At 41.7% G+C, this 17,278-nt stretch overlaps 5 protein-coding genes across 6 annotated transcripts; 2 read left to right on the top strand and 3 right to left on the bottom strand.

The window, feature by feature from the left end:
* Positions 1-745: 745 nt before the first annotated feature.
* On the bottom strand, positions 746-3,689 carry mrpl16 (mitochondrial ribosomal protein L16). The gene is made up of 5 exons (XM_071488983.1): positions 3,467-3,689; positions 2,775-2,846; positions 2,380-2,528; positions 1,613-1,906; positions 746-1,138 (listed from the first exon to the last, which is right to left on the bottom strand). Exons 1-5 carry the CDS (start codon positions 3,537-3,539, stop codon positions 947-949), a joined length of 780 nt encoding a protein of 259 aa, XP_071345084.1. The 5' UTR covers positions 3,540-3,689; the 3' UTR covers positions 746-946.
* A 1,087-nt stretch (positions 3,690-4,776) lies between these two features.
* On the top strand, positions 4,777-8,623 carry LOC139627829 (tyrosinase-like). Of its 2 annotated transcripts, XM_071488960.1 has the most exons (8): positions 4,777-5,655; positions 5,733-5,943; positions 6,134-6,275; positions 6,956-7,176; positions 7,300-7,410; positions 7,495-7,544; positions 7,671-7,898; positions 8,450-8,623. In XM_071488960.1, exons 1-7 carry the CDS (start codon positions 4,876-4,878, stop codon positions 7,857-7,859), a joined length of 1,704 nt encoding a protein of 567 aa, XP_071345061.1. In that variant the 5' UTR covers positions 4,777-4,875; the 3' UTR covers positions 7,860-7,898; positions 8,450-8,623. The 2 variants fall into 2 exon arrangements, with proteins under 2 accessions (XP_071345061.1, XP_071345062.1); XM_071488961.1 differs by having other exon boundaries at positions 4,807-5,655; positions 7,671-8,623.
* On the bottom strand, positions 8,369-10,338 carry txnl4b (thioredoxin-like 4B). Its single transcript, XM_071488965.1, has 3 exons — positions 10,136-10,338; positions 9,892-10,043; positions 8,369-9,219 (listed from the first exon to the last, which is right to left on the bottom strand). Exons 1-3 carry the CDS (start codon positions 10,265-10,267, stop codon positions 9,054-9,056), a joined length of 450 nt encoding a protein of 149 aa, XP_071345066.1. The 5' UTR covers positions 10,268-10,338; the 3' UTR covers positions 8,369-9,053.
* A 224-nt stretch (positions 10,339-10,562) lies between these two features.
* On the top strand, positions 10,563-12,463 carry trmt10c (tRNA methyltransferase 10C, mitochondrial RNase P subunit). Its single transcript, XM_071488962.1, has one exon. The coding sequence runs from the start codon at positions 10,784-10,786 to the stop codon at positions 12,359-12,361; it is 1,578 nt and encodes a 525-aa protein (XP_071345063.1). The 5' UTR covers positions 10,563-10,783; the 3' UTR covers positions 12,362-12,463.
* A 47-nt stretch (positions 12,464-12,510) lies between these two features.
* On the bottom strand, positions 12,511-17,204 carry blzf1 (basic leucine zipper nuclear factor 1). The gene is made up of 7 exons (XM_071488963.1): positions 17,067-17,204; positions 16,770-16,823; positions 15,765-16,225; positions 15,317-15,516; positions 14,943-15,071; positions 13,930-14,170; positions 12,511-13,839 (listed from the first exon to the last, which is right to left on the bottom strand). The coding sequence occupies exons 2-7, from the start codon at positions 16,786-16,788 to the stop codon at positions 13,654-13,656; spliced, it is 1,236 nt and encodes a 411-aa protein (XP_071345064.1). The 5' UTR covers positions 16,789-16,823; positions 17,067-17,204; the 3' UTR covers positions 12,511-13,653.
* Between the last annotated feature and the right edge of the window lie 74 nt (positions 17,205-17,278).

The following is a 17,278-nucleotide window of genomic DNA, read 5'->3' as shown; positions in this document are numbered from 1 at the left end:
TACACCCCAGATAGGGAGGCTGCATATTTTAAGGCGAAATTAAATGTATTTCATGAAAGAATCGCCAAACATAATTCCCTCCCTTAGACAGCCGCTTGTATACACCAGGACGAAAACGCTGCCTACGAGAATAAGCCCGGGGCACAGAGCATAAAACCCTTTTAGATTGGATCCATTCTAGGAGATTTGATTTTTTTTTTTTAAAACACATATTTTCTGATAGAATAATGTTTTCGACTGCCTTTATGAAAACACAAAGCATGATAATTTTTTTAATTTTCTCTGTTCATATTTTAAGTTACTGACAAGCAAGTAAAATTTCAAACACTAGTCGTTTTAACAAAAGCATACAGGGAAATGTAGTTGTTGAATGTTACACATTACAGGCTGTAGAAAATAAAGAAAATGTGGAGGTCTGCTTCATTTGCAGCAAATGACATGTAATGATGCACCTTGGCAACACCCTGCTGTGTGTAGTGGTATGATCAATATCTCTAATATCAGCCTTGGAAATCTATCATTCCCTCAGAGGTGTGATTGGTTGTGACTGTGGTTGGCAGATACCTCTAAGCAGTTTCTTATATATATACATATATGTTTTTTGATCAGTAAATCTGTAGTAAATATAAACTATTTTGTGTTTTCATTTGTTGTTAATTTCGTGAAATCTTTTAGCAGTTGATAAGACAGAAACCCTCAAATTCAACATTTTTACACATATTTGAGTCACCATGAGACACTGAAATACATATTATAGTTTATTATTTGTTCAGCAGAAAACAAAAAAATGTCACCTTAACAAAAGGTCAAATTCAGTAATATGTTTCCATTAAAAAAACACAAAAATGAAAGATTCCCACATATAACTGAAAGTCAGATGCTTCCAAAATTTTGGTCGTCTCTTAAACGGTGGTCTGCATGGGGTCACAGCATGACAATGTGTGTGTCACACCCTTCCTGGCAGGTGAAATTTGCCTGTGAAGCGTCCGTGGTTGTGGAGGTCAAAGGGACTAAGCACCTTCCTGATACCCAGCATGTTGCCGTGCACTATCTTCTTAAAGGTCCAGGGATTCTGGTTGTTCTGCTCCATATCAGCCTGCTTCTTTTGTAGAGCTGCTAGACTCTCTCTGCTCATTACCTGAAATTAATAAATAGTAATAAAAAATTGAGAAAGATACAGTAGAAAGAAAGAGGGAAAACTGTCAAAAATGCAGTAGTTCAAAATCAATAACAATTAAAGTGATAAAATGTGTTACACATTACATTTTATTTCCAAAAACAACAACAAATGTTTAAAGGTTTCACTTTATTTTTATTCTTGTGAACTGGAACAAAGGCTGTGTGCAGAGAGAAATGAGCCACACAGTAATGAGTGCAGATGAAATGTTATAATTGAACTGTGGTTAAAGTTATTTGATGATAAGCAAATGCAGAATTTAACATATAGCATATATTGACTACAGTTACGCTGATGTTACATGTGTTTGTATATATGCATTTCATTCACGTAGGCAAATTATTCATTCATAATTCGCCAAGAGACCTCGTCAGAGCTTTTAACATAACTATGAAGTCACTTGTCTTACAAAGTAAGCTGTATCTGTCATCTCACCTTGGCAGGAAAGGGTAGCTTCTTTGCCACTTCAGTCAAGATATGCTCAATCTCCCCCAGCTCCACCTTTCCTCCCACCTCCACTATGAAACGACCATAGCGGACAGGTGTCACATAGTGGTCGATGGCTCCCTTTCCCCCACCCATGCGTTGACCCAGGCCTTTACGTGTGAGGGGCTTATATGGGCTATTGATGCGCCAGCGGGCAAATGTAGTCCGGGAATCCATCTTGCGGTTGATGGTTAGACGCATCATCTCCATGTGACCCCAATGGAGGTAGCCCCCTCCCATGGCCTGAGTGTCAGAGAGAGAGAGAGACAGAGAAGGAGGAAAATGTCATGCTCTGATTTACCACTTTGTATTTTTCACCTGGCATAAGTATAGAGTGTAAAAAGTAGTTTGAAAGATGATGTTGCTGATAATTTCCCAAAGTCATAAATGGTCATAAATCCTATCGTTCTTGACACAAGAATGGATTAAATTTTAAGTCATACAATGTGTTGAATCATACTTCTCATACAGAGTGAGTCATTTCCTATTCCTAACCCTAACCCTAAAGTGAAAAGTTTCAGTGTAATTATATTCTAAGAAATGTCAAAGCACTTTGTACTTGTACCCTTTAAGGACAGTGACGTGTGTAACACGTGTGGTGATACATTTACTGACAGTTAATACTGTAGGTAATATAATCTTCCTAGACTTGGATGCTTCAAGCAGCTGTCACATATCACTTAACAACAATCTTTATAGAAAATAAATGCACTCACCACAATAGCGTACTGTCCTGTGGTGAAGGTATTTGCTGCCGTAGCTGGGCCTCGGATGTCCTGCAGATTCTTCATCTCTTTCTTAGCCTTTTTAAGGTTAGGCACCTTGTTCAAAAACTTCAGTTTGGGTTTCTGCGGCAGCACCACATCTTCAGAGGTATAATAATATAATATAATATACAGTTTCAAGCAAACATGTGTACTTTCACAAAGATTCAAAAGATCCAAAGACTGCACCAAAGGCAGAGGCCTGTGAACAGTGTGTTTTCCCTGAACTGTATACATGCACACACATAACAATGTTATGTATTAAATGAAATAATAGATAAACAAAGATTTTAGAAATTGTTTGTTAAAAATCACAACAAATAAACGATAAGATGATGAATGATTACCACTGTAGTCTGGAGGGATTTCATGCGTTTTAAACCCAGCAGCTAGGACTTTCACATGGCTGAACAAAGCACCTGTAGAACGGACAGCAGTGGACACATGTTGGCAATATGTCTGACAAAAAATAAAGTCACAGAGTGGTCAAATGTTAAAACTAACAAAGCACTGCTCAGTTTAAATTTCTGACTTTGAACAAATCTCTCTTCAAGCCATCAGCAGACAGAGAGAGAGAGAGAGACTGTGTGGTTTCTATTATTATCATTTTCTAATTTACTTGACTATAACTCTTAACTGCAGTTTGTTTTTCAGTTTGATGAGACATAGTTAAGCCTTAGTTTGACTTCTGCTTGATTGAGACTGTTGTTCTTGTGCCTCCACACATAAAATGATTCATTGGCGGTCTGCTTTTTCAGCATAACCTTTTCAGTCTCTCTGTGCACCACATTTAAACCACATTTCGTGCATGTCTTCTATTGGGCCCTTACAATTATCTTACCGCATATTATCTTAGTAGTTTCTTAAGTATTGTTCCGCACAAGATTAAAAGTAAAAAAAACAAAAAAAAAACCCTTTAGCTAACTCTGGCATTTAAAGCTGTGGGGGTTTTTATGTACACTTGTGTCTCTTAAATAAACCATTCAATAAATATACACATCACACACAATCCAGACATTCACTATAACGTTAATGTTACCTTGTCGGTGACCGGGGGCTTTACATATACTGTTCAATCCGCCGACAGCAGCCTTGATGAAAGAAATCATCATGTTAACCTTGAGGGGCACTATAATTATCAGAGTGTCAGTTCTTGTCTAGGAGCATTTTAGGTGGTTAACTAATGAAACTGTTATGAACAACATGGTGCGTACAAGGTCGCTGCCATTGCTGTAGTACCACTTCCTCCAGCTTCCTCCAGTCTTCCGCCAGAAGAAGGTACTTCCTGTACGAGTGTTTTTCACAATAAAAGCGGTTCCGTTCGATGTTGTCCCAAAGTCGCCAAAACTTTGTCGGGGGGGGGTCCTATCAGTCTGTCTAAGTTGAAATAAAGTATTTTCTGTCCATATTCTGCACAACAGCAGCAAGTCACTTGCTTTTTTCAAGGTAGCCATGCGTCAGCCTCTTTGAATAGAGGGCTTCTCCTTTTCAGTATTCTTATCCAGCTGGAACAAGTTTTCTGTCCAAGGAAGTTAAGTTTTTCTTGGCCATATAAGAAATATAAAGACCTCACCTGATTTGCTGTTGTTAGATGCTCAAATTTCACTGTTCAGAACACTAATAATATATCATATAAATTCTAGTGTCTTTTTTTTCATGAAGACAACAATATCCACCATGGTAATAACAGTATATTAAAATTAAAGCATATAGGACAGAAGGTAACCTGGAGGTCGGGCAGGACTTATGAACTTGTAGGATGAACTTGGCAATACTTATTTATGCTTATTTAATATACTTATTTGTCAACTTGTGGGTGACCCAAGAAGCAGGCCTTCGAAAAAAACAACTGCTAACAATGAAATGCCGTAAAAACATACACATTAGAATTACTCCTCTCTGTGTCATGCCATCTGTTGATGGGTCTCCTTAGGTGAGAGACGGATGCAACACGTGATGCAAACAGCACAGGAATGAACTACCACGTGTGATCTGTGGCTGGTCCATCCAAAGTTCTGTTTTTCTCTCCTCTCTCTTATCTTTCTCTCTTTCTGGCACACAGGACACTGACCAAACCTTTGGGTCTTTTGTTGACATAGCTGATAAAACACAAGCTGTTCCATTCACATTTCTATTTAAAAATTAACCATCAATACTAAATATGCAGAAGGATGGAAGGAGTGTGATGAACCTCTTTGCCCGGTCCAGTGATGTAACAAACAGCCTTATGCAAGAGACAGCAGTGTAATTGGACAGCTGTCTGGTAACTTCAAAGAAATGCCTACGTGCCACTTGTTCAAATATTGCAGCATAAATGTCAAAGTATGAGAGTCTTACGATATTTGCCCTTTAAAAGGAAGCTGCTAGTAACAAGCTGGTGAGTTTGCTGTGTCCTGCTGGTGTTTAATGGGGTACTCAGAAGTGCAGTGAGCTGTCATCTCCTCCACCATGTGGCTATCATTTCAAGGGTTTTGGCTGGTCCTTTTGTTATATCTGATGAGCCTCAGAGATGTCAGGGCTCAGTTTCCACGTGCCTGTACAACACCAGAGGCTTTGCAGACCCGAATGTGTTGCCCCCTCTGGAATGGTTCGCCCTGTGGGTTTAGCTCAGGGAGAGGAGTCTGTGCACCACATCCTGCAAGAGACCTCCCAAAACCAGTGGACTACAGGGTGAACTGGCCTCGTGCCTTCTATGATTCAGTGTGTACATGCTGGGGAAACTATGATGGATTTGACTGTGGTCACTGTCTCCCGGGTTGGAGGGGACCCAAGTGTCTGCAACGGCATCATGTGGAGAGGAAAGAGATAACAGATCTGAGTGATTCTGAAAGGGAGACCTTCCTCTCAAACCTGCATCAGGCAAAACAGAGCCCCAGCAGCCGTTACGTGATCCTTACAAGCAATGACACAACAGTGGACGGAAACTATGCATTTCTCAACACCAGTGTCTTTGATTTGTATGCATGGATGCACTACTACTCAGCTAAGGCGTACACTGGTTCTGAAAATAATGCCGCACACCGGGGCCCCGCTTTCATCTTCTGGCACAGAGTGTTCCTACTCTTTATGGAGAGGGAGATCAGGGAACTCACAGGGAACCTAGATTTCTACATCCCATACTGGGACTGGACCAGAACCAACCACTGCAACATCTGCACCAACCAGTACTTTGGGGGAGTTGGCCAAGGTGGCCGTATAGACAGTGCTTCCCTTTTCTCAAAGTGGAAGGTGAGATATCGTTCTCATTCTTTTCCAAATGCCCGGGCCTTCCCTTCCTCTAACTCATCTTCCTTTTTGCACCACAGACCATATGTCCTTTTCAGGAAAGTCTTGGTATAATCTGCATCCACTCTAATGCCTCTGCTCCTGCACATCTGATCCGGAACCCCGGAAAGGATCCAATCTACAAAACACTGCCAACCGCTGGTGATGTCGAAGACACAATGGCAACACCACTTTTTGATACACCTCCGTTTGACACAACATCTAAGAACAGCTTCAGGAACAAGCTAGAAGGTTAACTGCCTAATACACAATTCATATTTTTTATGAAGAAATACTGACTTTTACCATAAATATCTGAATTTCAACAATTTGTCAAATAGGAATTATGATACATCAAGCAAAAAGACTAAAGTGTAAAATAAACAAAAACACAGAGAGGAAATTAAACATTTAGTAAAAATGTGTTATTCTGTCTTCCAAGGTTTTGAGATTCCCGATGATTCCCGACACCTGAATTCCTCTATGCACAACCTGGTCCACAGTTACCTCAACGGCACTATGTCTCTGGTCCCTACTGCAGCCAATGACCCCATATTCATGCTTCACCACAGCTTCATTGACAAGTAGATCAACTAGCTTTAATTTGTAAAAAAAAAAAAATCCTATTAAAGGATAAGTTCAGATTTTTTGAAGACTATTTGAATATAATAAAAAAAACCACAGTCCTTGCTCAGTGTCAAACTGCATTATCATGTGAATCTGAAGTTAATGTGAGACTCCTGCAGTCTGTGTTTGACAGATAAAGTGGGTAGCTTCCAAAGTTACTGTGTCTTAGTATTAAAATTCCCTCTTCTGCAGACAGCTTTTCCTTGGTAAGTGACAGCAACACAAGGTAGGAATTTCACACTAATATGAATCCCACTTAGTTTGTCTAACCCAAACTGATGAAGCCTCACATAAGCTTTGATTAAACTTTGGAAAGCATTTCTGTGCAGAATGCAGGCTGTGGCTTGTCCTCTATCACTTGCACTGAAATTGCTTAAGGGAAGGATCTCTGCACAGCAAGGATGAATGATTGTGAGACCAAAAACTGTTTCAGTGTACATATATAGAAATACTGTTTTAAGACAAATATGAACAAAATGTGAACCTATCCTTGAAATGAAATCCTTGAAGCAAAGATACAATTGTCGGGCACTTTTGCTGTGCTCAAAATCGAGTCAACAACAAATTTGAGTTAACAACACAACAAAGACATTGATTTATTAAAGAATGATTTCTATGTGCTGTAAATTGATGTCAGGCTTCTTGAGAGGTGGTTGCAAGAACACAGTGAAGCGAGCTACCCTGACAGCGACCAGGTTCATCCAGCCCAGAGAGCAGAGGCCTTCATGGCCCCCTTCTTCCCTCTGCGTACCAACAACTACTACTGGGGGAGGGACACCCACAGCCTGGGTTACAGCTACAGCGAACACAGCCTCCCCCGCTCTGGAGCCGGTCACAGCGTAACAAGACAGGATGAAGGTAGAGATGATTGTAAAACTGATCTAAGAACGAGTAAGGGCTGAGCATATTTTTACTTTATTTGTATATCCCTGTCTGATGGTGGTGCACATGAGAAACGAGAAATTTGCTCTTCATTGTCAGAGTCCTTAGATGAATCTTCTGCCAGTGGAGTCCAGTGGCAGTGGCCTGTTCTGGGTGTCTTTAGTATTGCATTGCTTTGTGTTAGTGTTGGGGCTGCTATTAAATACAAAGGTGAGAATTATTAACCTAAGATTGTGATGAATATATCTATTGTGGAGAGGTGTGCATTTGTCTCATCACATCACATCTATTTAGGCAAAAGAAAGGAAACACAGGACGCACGGACAGAGAAGAAAGAGTCAGAGGTGAGCCATCACTTTTTAACAATAGACAGGTTTGATTATTTGCAGGTGTGATATGAAGACTAAGGAAACTAGAAAACTAAATACACAAATAACTTCTGCCCCCTGTGTCTTTGTCTTTTAATGCAGTTTGACTACAGGTCCAACTCTCTGTATGCAGTCTGGGTTAAAGAGAGGAATGGGAGCATCGACAAATCATCATCGTCAATCGATGGTGCCTCTTGTGGGGCGAATCTACACGATGCAGCACCCAGGCCTCCATCAGAGGGGACAAGAGATGACATGGCGTCAGCTGTTAATGTGGAAATACACATTTAGATTCACAGGGATGGAGAGTGACCCAGCTGCAGAGCACAGGTGAATCTAAGCTTGAAGCGTCAATTAAGCTGAGACTTAATTCACTATTAGTTCATTAATTCATTTTTCTTAATTATTTCGGCCATTGTTCAAATATTTTGACCAGTTCTCAGTTTATTAGGTACACCTGGCTGAAACTAATGCAGTCTAATGCAACAGTCCTACAATAAATCCTACCCTCATGAAAGCCATGTTCAGTTTTTGTTCAAACTGTTCACAGAAGTGTTGATTCAGCTGTACGATAATTTTAGAGGATGTGGTTTGTGGTGCCCTTGAATTGTATTTCCTAATAACGAGAAGTGTTTCTAATTGTCATTCTTTGTGCAGTAGGTTTCAGTGAAATACGTATTATTATATGCCTACGTGACAAGGCAAGCTAAAGATTGTAAACACAATCATGACATTGCAGACTGATCCGTGTCAATGTACATCCCCACCAAACAAAAAATTAAGAAGTATAAACAATGGTGCATGGTAAAATATAAAAGTTTATTAAAACAGCAGAGTATGTACACTGGATAAATTAATTGTATCTCTCTGTTGATATACAGCTGTTTTCCATGGGAAATATCAAAACACCACTGGACATTTTCACAAGAAAAAAAAATAAAGATGCAGAGACTTATTCATCAGAACTCACACCCTGTCTGTCAAACATGAACTAATGAGAAAACTGTAAAAATACAAATATCCTGATGTCAATAAATTTGACTTTGGGAACTTTACCAGAGCCCATTACAATGTGTGTATTTGTCATCTGCTTTCTCTTTCTCATAAAACACTTGCAAAACCAATTTTTCTTATGACTTTCTTGACATGTAACCTTTTGATCAGTGGAACAGTGTGAAACCACTGGCTGGAAGGTGTATTGAGTCGAAGCATGTGTGCCCCTGTGTGCACACATACATCTCACACACATATAAACATTTGCTCCATAGCATTAATAATGGCCAAAAACTCCACAAGAAGTAAAAGGAAATATAATGTGTGCCTTCTATTGGAAAATGAATAGGTTGAATAAGGATCCTAATTTGAGACACTTTAGCTTAAAACTTCTAGTGTCTGAAAGTCAAAGCTATTTTTTGTGAGTTACTTAACCAGCAGTGGTAGATGCCACTCATAAAGACATCATTATGATAAGTGGATATGTTGAGTCTAAATTCCATGGTAGAGGAGATCATATTTGGGAATATTCTGAGGATCTATGGGACTCTGGACAATCATCTTCCCCCGCATGGCTCCTCTGTAAATGACCTCAATCAGATCCATGAAATCTTGCTTTGTCTTAAAACTGCCGACAAATTTGGTGTGATCAGGGGAGCTGAAAGAGAAAATAGTGAAACAATTATCAGTCAAATAAGGTCAATCGGACTCTTTTATTACAGTGCGTGCATCTATGCTAACTTATAGTTTATATGTGTCTGTGCTGATATGAATCCTTAATGTTTAATGACTAGATCAGAAGCTGAACAGTTCAAGTGTGACTTTAAAGTAGAGCTGAAATTATTAGTTGATTAACAGATTTTTCAATTGACACAAAAATAATCAGAAACTATTTTGATTACCGATTAATAATTTCAGTCATTTTCACGCAAAAAAGCTTCTGAAAGGTGAGGATCAAACAAGACATTTGAAGATGTCACCTTTGGCTCTGCAGTGACATTTTTTGACTGATTTAACCGATCAACCGATAACAAAAATAATTGTAAGTTGCAGCCTAAAAATATTTGCTGCTTTTGTTAAACTACATAGATGTCAGCTTGGGCTCTAAGAAACTGTGATGGCCATTTTACACATAATAAAACGCATAATTGTAAATCTGGTTTCAGCTTCTCTATGGTAGTAAATTGAATATGTGGGGCTTTTGGACCTTTGGATGGACAAAAACAATAAGTCTGGAGATGCCATCAGGCTACGGGAAACTATGATGGTCATTTTATTAACCACATAATTAACGCTTTGAGCAAATTGATTTGACATTTGATTCACTCACCCATAATCCACTTTCATGTGCTGCCCGTTGAAAAAGAAAACAGTGGAGGGGATGTAACTGATGTCGAAGTATCTTGTGTAGATGGGGGCTTTATCCACATCAACGATGTAGATCGATGCCATGTTGCTGAGGTCGTGGGCAGTTTTTGACAACTAGCAGAAGACAGAAATGATAAATTAGCAAAAGCAAAACACACCGACAAGTGAGAAGCCGTTTGGCTATTTACATTAAAAGTCCTGCTTACAATCTCGTCCAGCTGGAGGCAAACAGAGTCTTCGTCTCTCCCAAACCTCAAAACTACGACTTTTTCTGCCACCCCTTTGATAACTTCATCTATGTCCTTTTTGCAAGTAAGTTTTGGCAGAAACAAACTCATTTTCGATGCTAAACAATTAGCTGCTCTTATTTTGTCACCAGCGGGGAAATGACGTCGTTACCGCTGTGCAACACTGTAAAAATCCGCCTGGAAACTACAGCAGATAAAGTTACTGTAAATCATATCATCATCGTTGTTGGCATTTATATTGGTGCTTCATAAAGAATAAAAGTTACAGCTCATTTTTGTTGACGAAAACATTTTGTTACGGTTGGAAAACGATGATTAAAAAAGACCAGACATGCGGTGTAATTTCACTACGACATTTTATAGTGTGACACCGAGTGGCAACGTGACCTTCCTCTTATTTCTGACAAGCATGGAAGCTGAGACAAGTGAAGACAAGTCCCGGGGTACTCCACACATTTGACAGCATGCAGATATCACTAACAGCATTTCCTAGAGAATGAAAAGAAGAAGAGCACCTTCGGTTACTTTTTTTTTTTCCTCCGACATAGTGGCAACCTGCATTTCCTAGTTTCATTACACAGCTGCAGGTAAGAGTCAGTCATCGCGATGTTACGACTCTTGACCACTCAGGGTTTACATGGACTCTACAGATGCAGTCACTCTGTGGCATCCTTTGTTACCAGGAGGCAGTTCGTGAGGTTTCTCCCAGCCCATCACCACCAAGTAAACATCTTCGCTCGCCACTTCAATGCTGGGAGTCCAGGGTGGAAAGATGCCCTCCAGCCCAAAGGAGATAAGTCAGAGGAAATAGACGCAATAGATTTGGACAAATGGAAATCTGTGATGAGATCAAAAGCTGCATCAGAAGAGACACAACAAGTCGATGATGAAGAAGATGTAAGTGATGATGATGATGATGATGATGATGATGATGATGATGATGAAAATCTCAGTGAACCAGGCGGTGACGTAAAGGACAGTGCTTCCCTGGAGGCAACCAGGGATCTGGTTGTGATGTGGCGGCAAGCTGGGAAATTAGTACCGCAGGAGATGACTGATGAGGAGGTCCAGACGCTCGCAAAGCTCACCACCAAGTCCGCCAGGAAGAAGTACCTGAAGTACTTGGCCATCAAGGAGGGCCACAAAAGGACCCGTAAGGAGAAGCAGCAGCAGAAGAAGCAAGAGAGGGACGCCATAATGGAGCAGAAAAGACGACAGGTCAGTGATGGAGAGGAACTGAAAAACACGTTCCTCCTCCAATACTGGAGCCGCTCCCTTGACAAGCTGCTTGCCTGGAAGGGCGCCCAGGCCATGTTGTTCAATCAGCCACTGGTGTTTGACATGAGCTATGCCTCCAACATGTCCAGACAGGAGCTGTCAAACACAGTGTCCCAGCTGATGGAGGTGGAAGGGTGGAATCGGCGTGCCACTGAACCCTACCACCTCCACTTTTGCAACCTGCAGCCAGGAGGGGCCTACAAGGAGGAGCTGCTGAAACGATACGGTGAAGAGGCCTGGGACCGCCTGCTCATTACCAGCACTGACCACCAGCATGTAGATCTCTTCCCCCGTGAACAGCTCGTATACCTCACTGCAGACTCCCCCAATGTCCTCCATACCTTTGACCACTCCAAGGTCTACATCATTGGAGCTCTGGTGGACCGGTCCATCCACTCAGGCTTGTCACTGGCCAATGCTAAGCGTCTGAAGCTTGCTACAGCCCGTTTACCATTGGATGAGTACCTCCATTGGGAGACAGGAGCCAAAAATCTGACTCTGGACCAGATGATCCGCATCATGCTCACTCTCAAGGAGACGGGGAAATGGGAGGAGGCGTTGAAGTTTGTGCCCAAGAGGAAGCATGATGGCTTCCATCAGCGGCAGACACAAAAAGAGATAAACTATAACAGAGTCAGGGGAGTCGCCCATCACAGACCACGAGAGGATGGTGACAGGCAATTCAGGTCTGGAGAGAGGAATACAGAAAGGACATTGAAGAATGTGGACCAGAGTTTTTACAGGTCCCAGAAAGAGCCTAGGTTCACCAGCAGAGACAGAATGTCTGGACTGCCCAGTAACAGAGACAACAAACCATCTGTAACTAGAGTACGGACATCATTTAAGAGCAGCATGGAGGGAAGAAAGCCTACAGACAAAAGGAAGATGTGGTGGGAGGACGAGTGAAGTCAACAAAAATTGTAACTTGGGTTAATAAGGACATGTATGTTAAGTCTGAGGACATGTAAAAAAACTGAGACGAGTGATGAATAAAATGTTGAAAAATCATTTTTTTGTATGCAGGATTATAAAAAGACAAGAACAAGACATTTAAAAAAAAAGGTAGAAATTACTTTGGTCTTTATTCTGATATACAAATGATATATAAACATTTTTATGATGCACTTTCACAGTACATTATACCGCCACCATCACTTTCCATACCGATGAAGTAAACCAAAATATTATACAACTTGGTTTTAGAAAATTGCAAAAAGACATGTACAATAAATTACTAGTCATTTCATAGTAATGTATTCTGAGGCAAAAAAAACATCACCCAGATGAATGACAATTCAGGGAAAACAAATCAAATAATAATAATAATAATAATAACCTTTCAGAGAAATGTTGCTTCCAATTTTTCTCTCAAACACCAAAAAAGTCAAACTCTTTGCAAATAACTGGACCTGTGTGTATGTCTGTGCATCTGACAGTATCAGGGCTGTCTTTGAACAATGACGCTGCACAATAATATCTATTGTAGTACCACAGTTACACTTCCAAAATACTAAATGTATATTATATGCCTTTACAGCACACAATATACAAGATACATTAATACAATGTTTTTAAAATACAATAGCACAGTCATACTGAGGAAATGGAGAGTCCCCTGTAGTGTAAGGGGCTCACTTATTTTTGTTATTGCACAGTTACAGTGCGTGTATGACTGTGCAACAAGTTCCCTACAGGGTATTTCCCCAACAGGCTACCCAGTCCTACCTCAGACTCACACTTACACATGAGTTTCTGTTTGCTCTATTGTGTGCACACTGACTTGTGGATCAAGGAAAATGTAAGTAAAACTTAAAAACACACTAGCCTAAAGGTCAAGTTTGAATAAGCAGACACCGTCCTGGTGCCTGTTCGCCATGTAACACTGAGTCATCTTGACCTCACATCCCAGCAATAAATAGCACTTTCCATGGTTTAAACCAGGCTGCAATGGCTCTGAAATGCAATCAATTTCATGATTCCTGAACAAAAAACAAATCTATTTTCTCAAAGACAGGAAAATAAACAGCAGTTTGATGAAATTTAAAACCATAACCCGTAAATGTGAAATAACAACAATCAGGGCTGCTACACACTGAAATGGGCATGACAAGCAAAAGATTCACTCCTGTTCAGACATTTGAAATAAGCTCTGAAGCTGCGCCGGTGTCAGACGAGGACGTGTTGCCGCTCTTTGACCTCTACAGCACCAGGATGTCTCCTGAGCAGCGCTCGCAGCAGTTAAAAGTAATGTTCTCATAGCGGGTGTAGGGGTGAAACCTGCCGATGCTTTTCTTATTGCTGAGAAAGTTTGACGGGGTGGAGTCGCTGAGTGGAGTTTCTGTCTTGTTTTCTGAGCAGGAAATAGGATCTAAAATCTTCAGCACCTAAGAAAAAAGAATATATTTGTGAACCTCCAGGTTTTATGACAAATATAAGAAAATGGACAGATCTGCACGAGGGTGTGGAGCTCGTACCTTCTCAGCCATCTTCTCGGCCGGTGTGCTGCAGAGCTGCTCGGCTGGTGCACCGCTGCCCTTCAGTGCACTGCTGCTGCTGCTGCTGCCGGTGCTGGTGTTGCCCAGCAGGTGAGAGTTGATGGCATCTGCTAGCTTGTGATTGGCTGCTGCCAGCTCTCTTGTGCTGAGAGGCTGTGCACTGGGGTAGTACGTCTGCTGTCTGCCCCACTGCAGAGACACCAGGAGCTGCTCCAGAGATCTGACGACAGAGAAGCAAGCAACATCAGCATCTGTTATGATGATTGCAGGTCCTTCACCTTTGGCTCATCTATTGTTATGCAGGGGGATCGTTTTCCCAGCAGAAAAGATTCTTTCAACATTTCCTAAAAAAAGCAGAGTCTGTATATTCATTTGTACTAAGTGGATGAAGGTGCAAAATCAAGGGTCCTAGTTCTCTCAATTTCTAATATTAAATACAAAACACTGTATGCATGTAATCTATAATTTTGTGAATGCAGAAGAATAATAATGAGCGGATAGAATAGAAATAACTGAAAGCATAAATGTTTACTCAGCCCAGCTCATTTCACTCTACATGAACATTCAAGTGTTGGTGAAGCGTTCCCACTAGAAAGCTGTGCCAGTACCAGTTTTGTTGTTTACTTACTCACTAATTCATGGTAATCCATTAAAACCATATGAATCTATATATAGAAAGTATACATATGTCTTGTTTGTATTTGTCAGTGGCATTTTTTAGAAAATGCACTGAACAATGGACATCTAGAGTAGAATGCTCACTTTCTCAAAATATGGCAATATAAGTTATTGCTAGCAGAGTTATGACTTGATATTATTAATCTGGTGGCCAGATCAAAGGATAGAATGGACCGACATTAACATTCAGGCAACCTTGGCGAGTAGAATTTAAAGTTAAGAGTTCGAGTGCACTTTCTTTGCCTCATCTTCAGGATATTTAAGTTTATTGAAGTTTACTTCATTTCGTAATTATGGATCAGTGGTTATGTTACCTGTGAGTGACCACCATGTCCCTGGAGAACTCTTCTCTTTCTGACAGCAGGTCCTGAATTGCTCCCTGTGCCTCTCTGGTCTGTCTCTGTAGAGCTGCTCTGGCATTTGTCAGCTCCTCTGCCATGACTCTGAGGGGAGAACAGTCATATAGGTGTTTAGTCAGCGTGACAATAGCAATGATGTCATCACTTATTGATACTTGCAGAAAAATTATCTTTGTTATTTTGTCTTCTTTCAGCTATGCACATAAACTGAGGATGAACTGACAGCAGCTAATGGCGCTTTCAGATAAAATACCCCATCGCTTTCCATCGTTTTCTTTTCACTTTCAACCATTTCTATTTGTCCCACAATTACTTTGTCTATTTCGCACCTGCTAGCCAGGAACTTGCTCCTCCAAACATCGCACTGGATACTCATTCGCTCCAGCTGCTCTGCGGTGTGTGCCAGACTCCGGCCTAGAGCCTCGTTCTCCAGGATCAGCTGGTTCTTCTCCCGTGCCAGACGCTCAAAGTGGTACTGAAGGTCATCACCAACCGACGCCACCAGAAGCTTCTTGAGCTCGCGGTTCACCTGGAATGAATAAAGGATAACGCGCTCCTTTCAAAGCTGAAGACATGCATGAGGGAATCAAATTTTACATTTCCTTAAAAACATTCAAAAAACATGGTGTTGTTGTCTTGTTGACAGTAAAGAGCATGATGAACCTGTATTAACTTACTTAGCCATACTGCATGTTTTGCATCTTGAAACAGCAATAAACCTGGCTGTGCAGAGCCTAGTATGTCTAATATCCAAATAAAATAAAGCTGCTTTATTACCTCTGTTTGCACACGGAGCTGATTGGAAAGGCCTTCCTTGTCCTGCAGCAGCCTGCGCTCAGAGTTCTGCAGCTTCTCCAGCTGTGTTCTCCAGTCCTCCACCAGAGGCAGCGGGGGAGAGCCCTGCTCCTCAGCCTGTTGCCCTGCCTCCCCTTTCTCCTCAGCAGGTCCTGCACGGCTGCTCCGGCTAATGGCAGCACGCGGGACGACGATCCTCACAGCCTCCACCTCTGTGCAGGCCTCCCGACTCACCTTGCCCAAGTGGAGCACCCCGAGAGGCTGGCGGGCAGCAGGGGGAGCTGGATGCGTAGATTCCGGGCTGTGTTTTGGGCTAGCCACCTTCAGGAGGGGAACTGCAGAAGGACCCGGCGGCAGTGTCTCTGTGTTCACCTCCAGGATGGCCGGCGGTTTTTCAGTTTCCATGCCATCGCCAGCGCCTCGGACGGGCACACGAGCAGAATCTGTAGGAAGTAAATGAGGCCATGTTTACACTTTACACTTAAATGCATCCAAAGTGGTCTCATCAGAAGTGGACCGCTCTGAATCCAGATGTGTACATTACTGTAACACACTGAGGATGAAATGGGATCCAGTTGTACACATTTAGGGGATGTAGGGGATCGTGCACTGTGTAGCTGATGAGTGTCTGACCACACTGAATGAGCATCTAGTCAGGAGTAAAGACTTCAAGACATTAAGCAGATGCCAAGGAACAGCCACCACAGTCCCTCAAGCAGCATGTAGGACTGGGCGTTGAACCTAGATTTAAACACATTATTCTCAGTCTAAAGAAGCTAATTCTCCAAGTTGAATAAGAAGAAATCAGTCGCCTGCCTATTAACCTTTACATAACACAAATTGTATAAAAACTGACTAATAAACAGTAAAGAAGGACAATGGAAACATGTGGATTTCTCGAACAAAAGTGGTCTCAAACTATTTAGACAAGGCAGGCGTTTTATGAGTTACTCTAAATACGGGAGAGTCAATGAAAACAGTGCATACCTCTCACAGCAGCAGTCATGGTGGAGGTGGCGTTAGACCCGGCGACTCTTTGTCCTGTGACGATAAACAAAGGAGAGAGCACTGTGTTGTTATTATTTATAGCATGTCTTGCCTGTGACAGCGTTCAAAGGAGGCCGCTGGTCAAAGGTCACAGTTAACAGCTGCAGTGTGATAACAACGTCGGCTTTCGCTGGTTCGGCTAAACCGCTACCGTTAACGGAAAGTTTAACCCACCAGATTACGGTAAACAGCTGTTAGCTACATGTCGGAATTTAGACAAACCGTCAGGTATCGTACCGGACAAAGATGGATCCAACTTCTCCGATTAAAATCGCCGTAAGCAGCAGAGAGCTGTTTGTTTTGTCACCGGATACAGTTGGCCCCTGGCGAGTGGAAGGGTTCGAGTCGTTCTCCTCCGGGAGAAAAACGGATCTCCGATCAGTGACGGCGTTGTTCCGCCGATGTCATCATCCTGGCGGCGAAATGTCGCAAACTGACTGCAGATCAGC

Source organism: Trachinotus anak, unplaced genomic scaffold (assembly GCF_046630095.1).
Source record: "Trachinotus anak isolate AG129_WGS33_773 ecotype Australia unplaced genomic scaffold, CSIRO_AGI_Tana_v1 ptg000011l, whole genome shotgun sequence".
In the NCBI taxonomy this organism is placed as follows: Eukaryota; Metazoa; Chordata; class Actinopteri; order Carangiformes; family Carangidae; genus Trachinotus; species Trachinotus anak.
The sequence above is the reverse complement of the archived record's forward strand: the minus strand, read 5'-3'. Positions and strand labels throughout refer to the sequence as shown.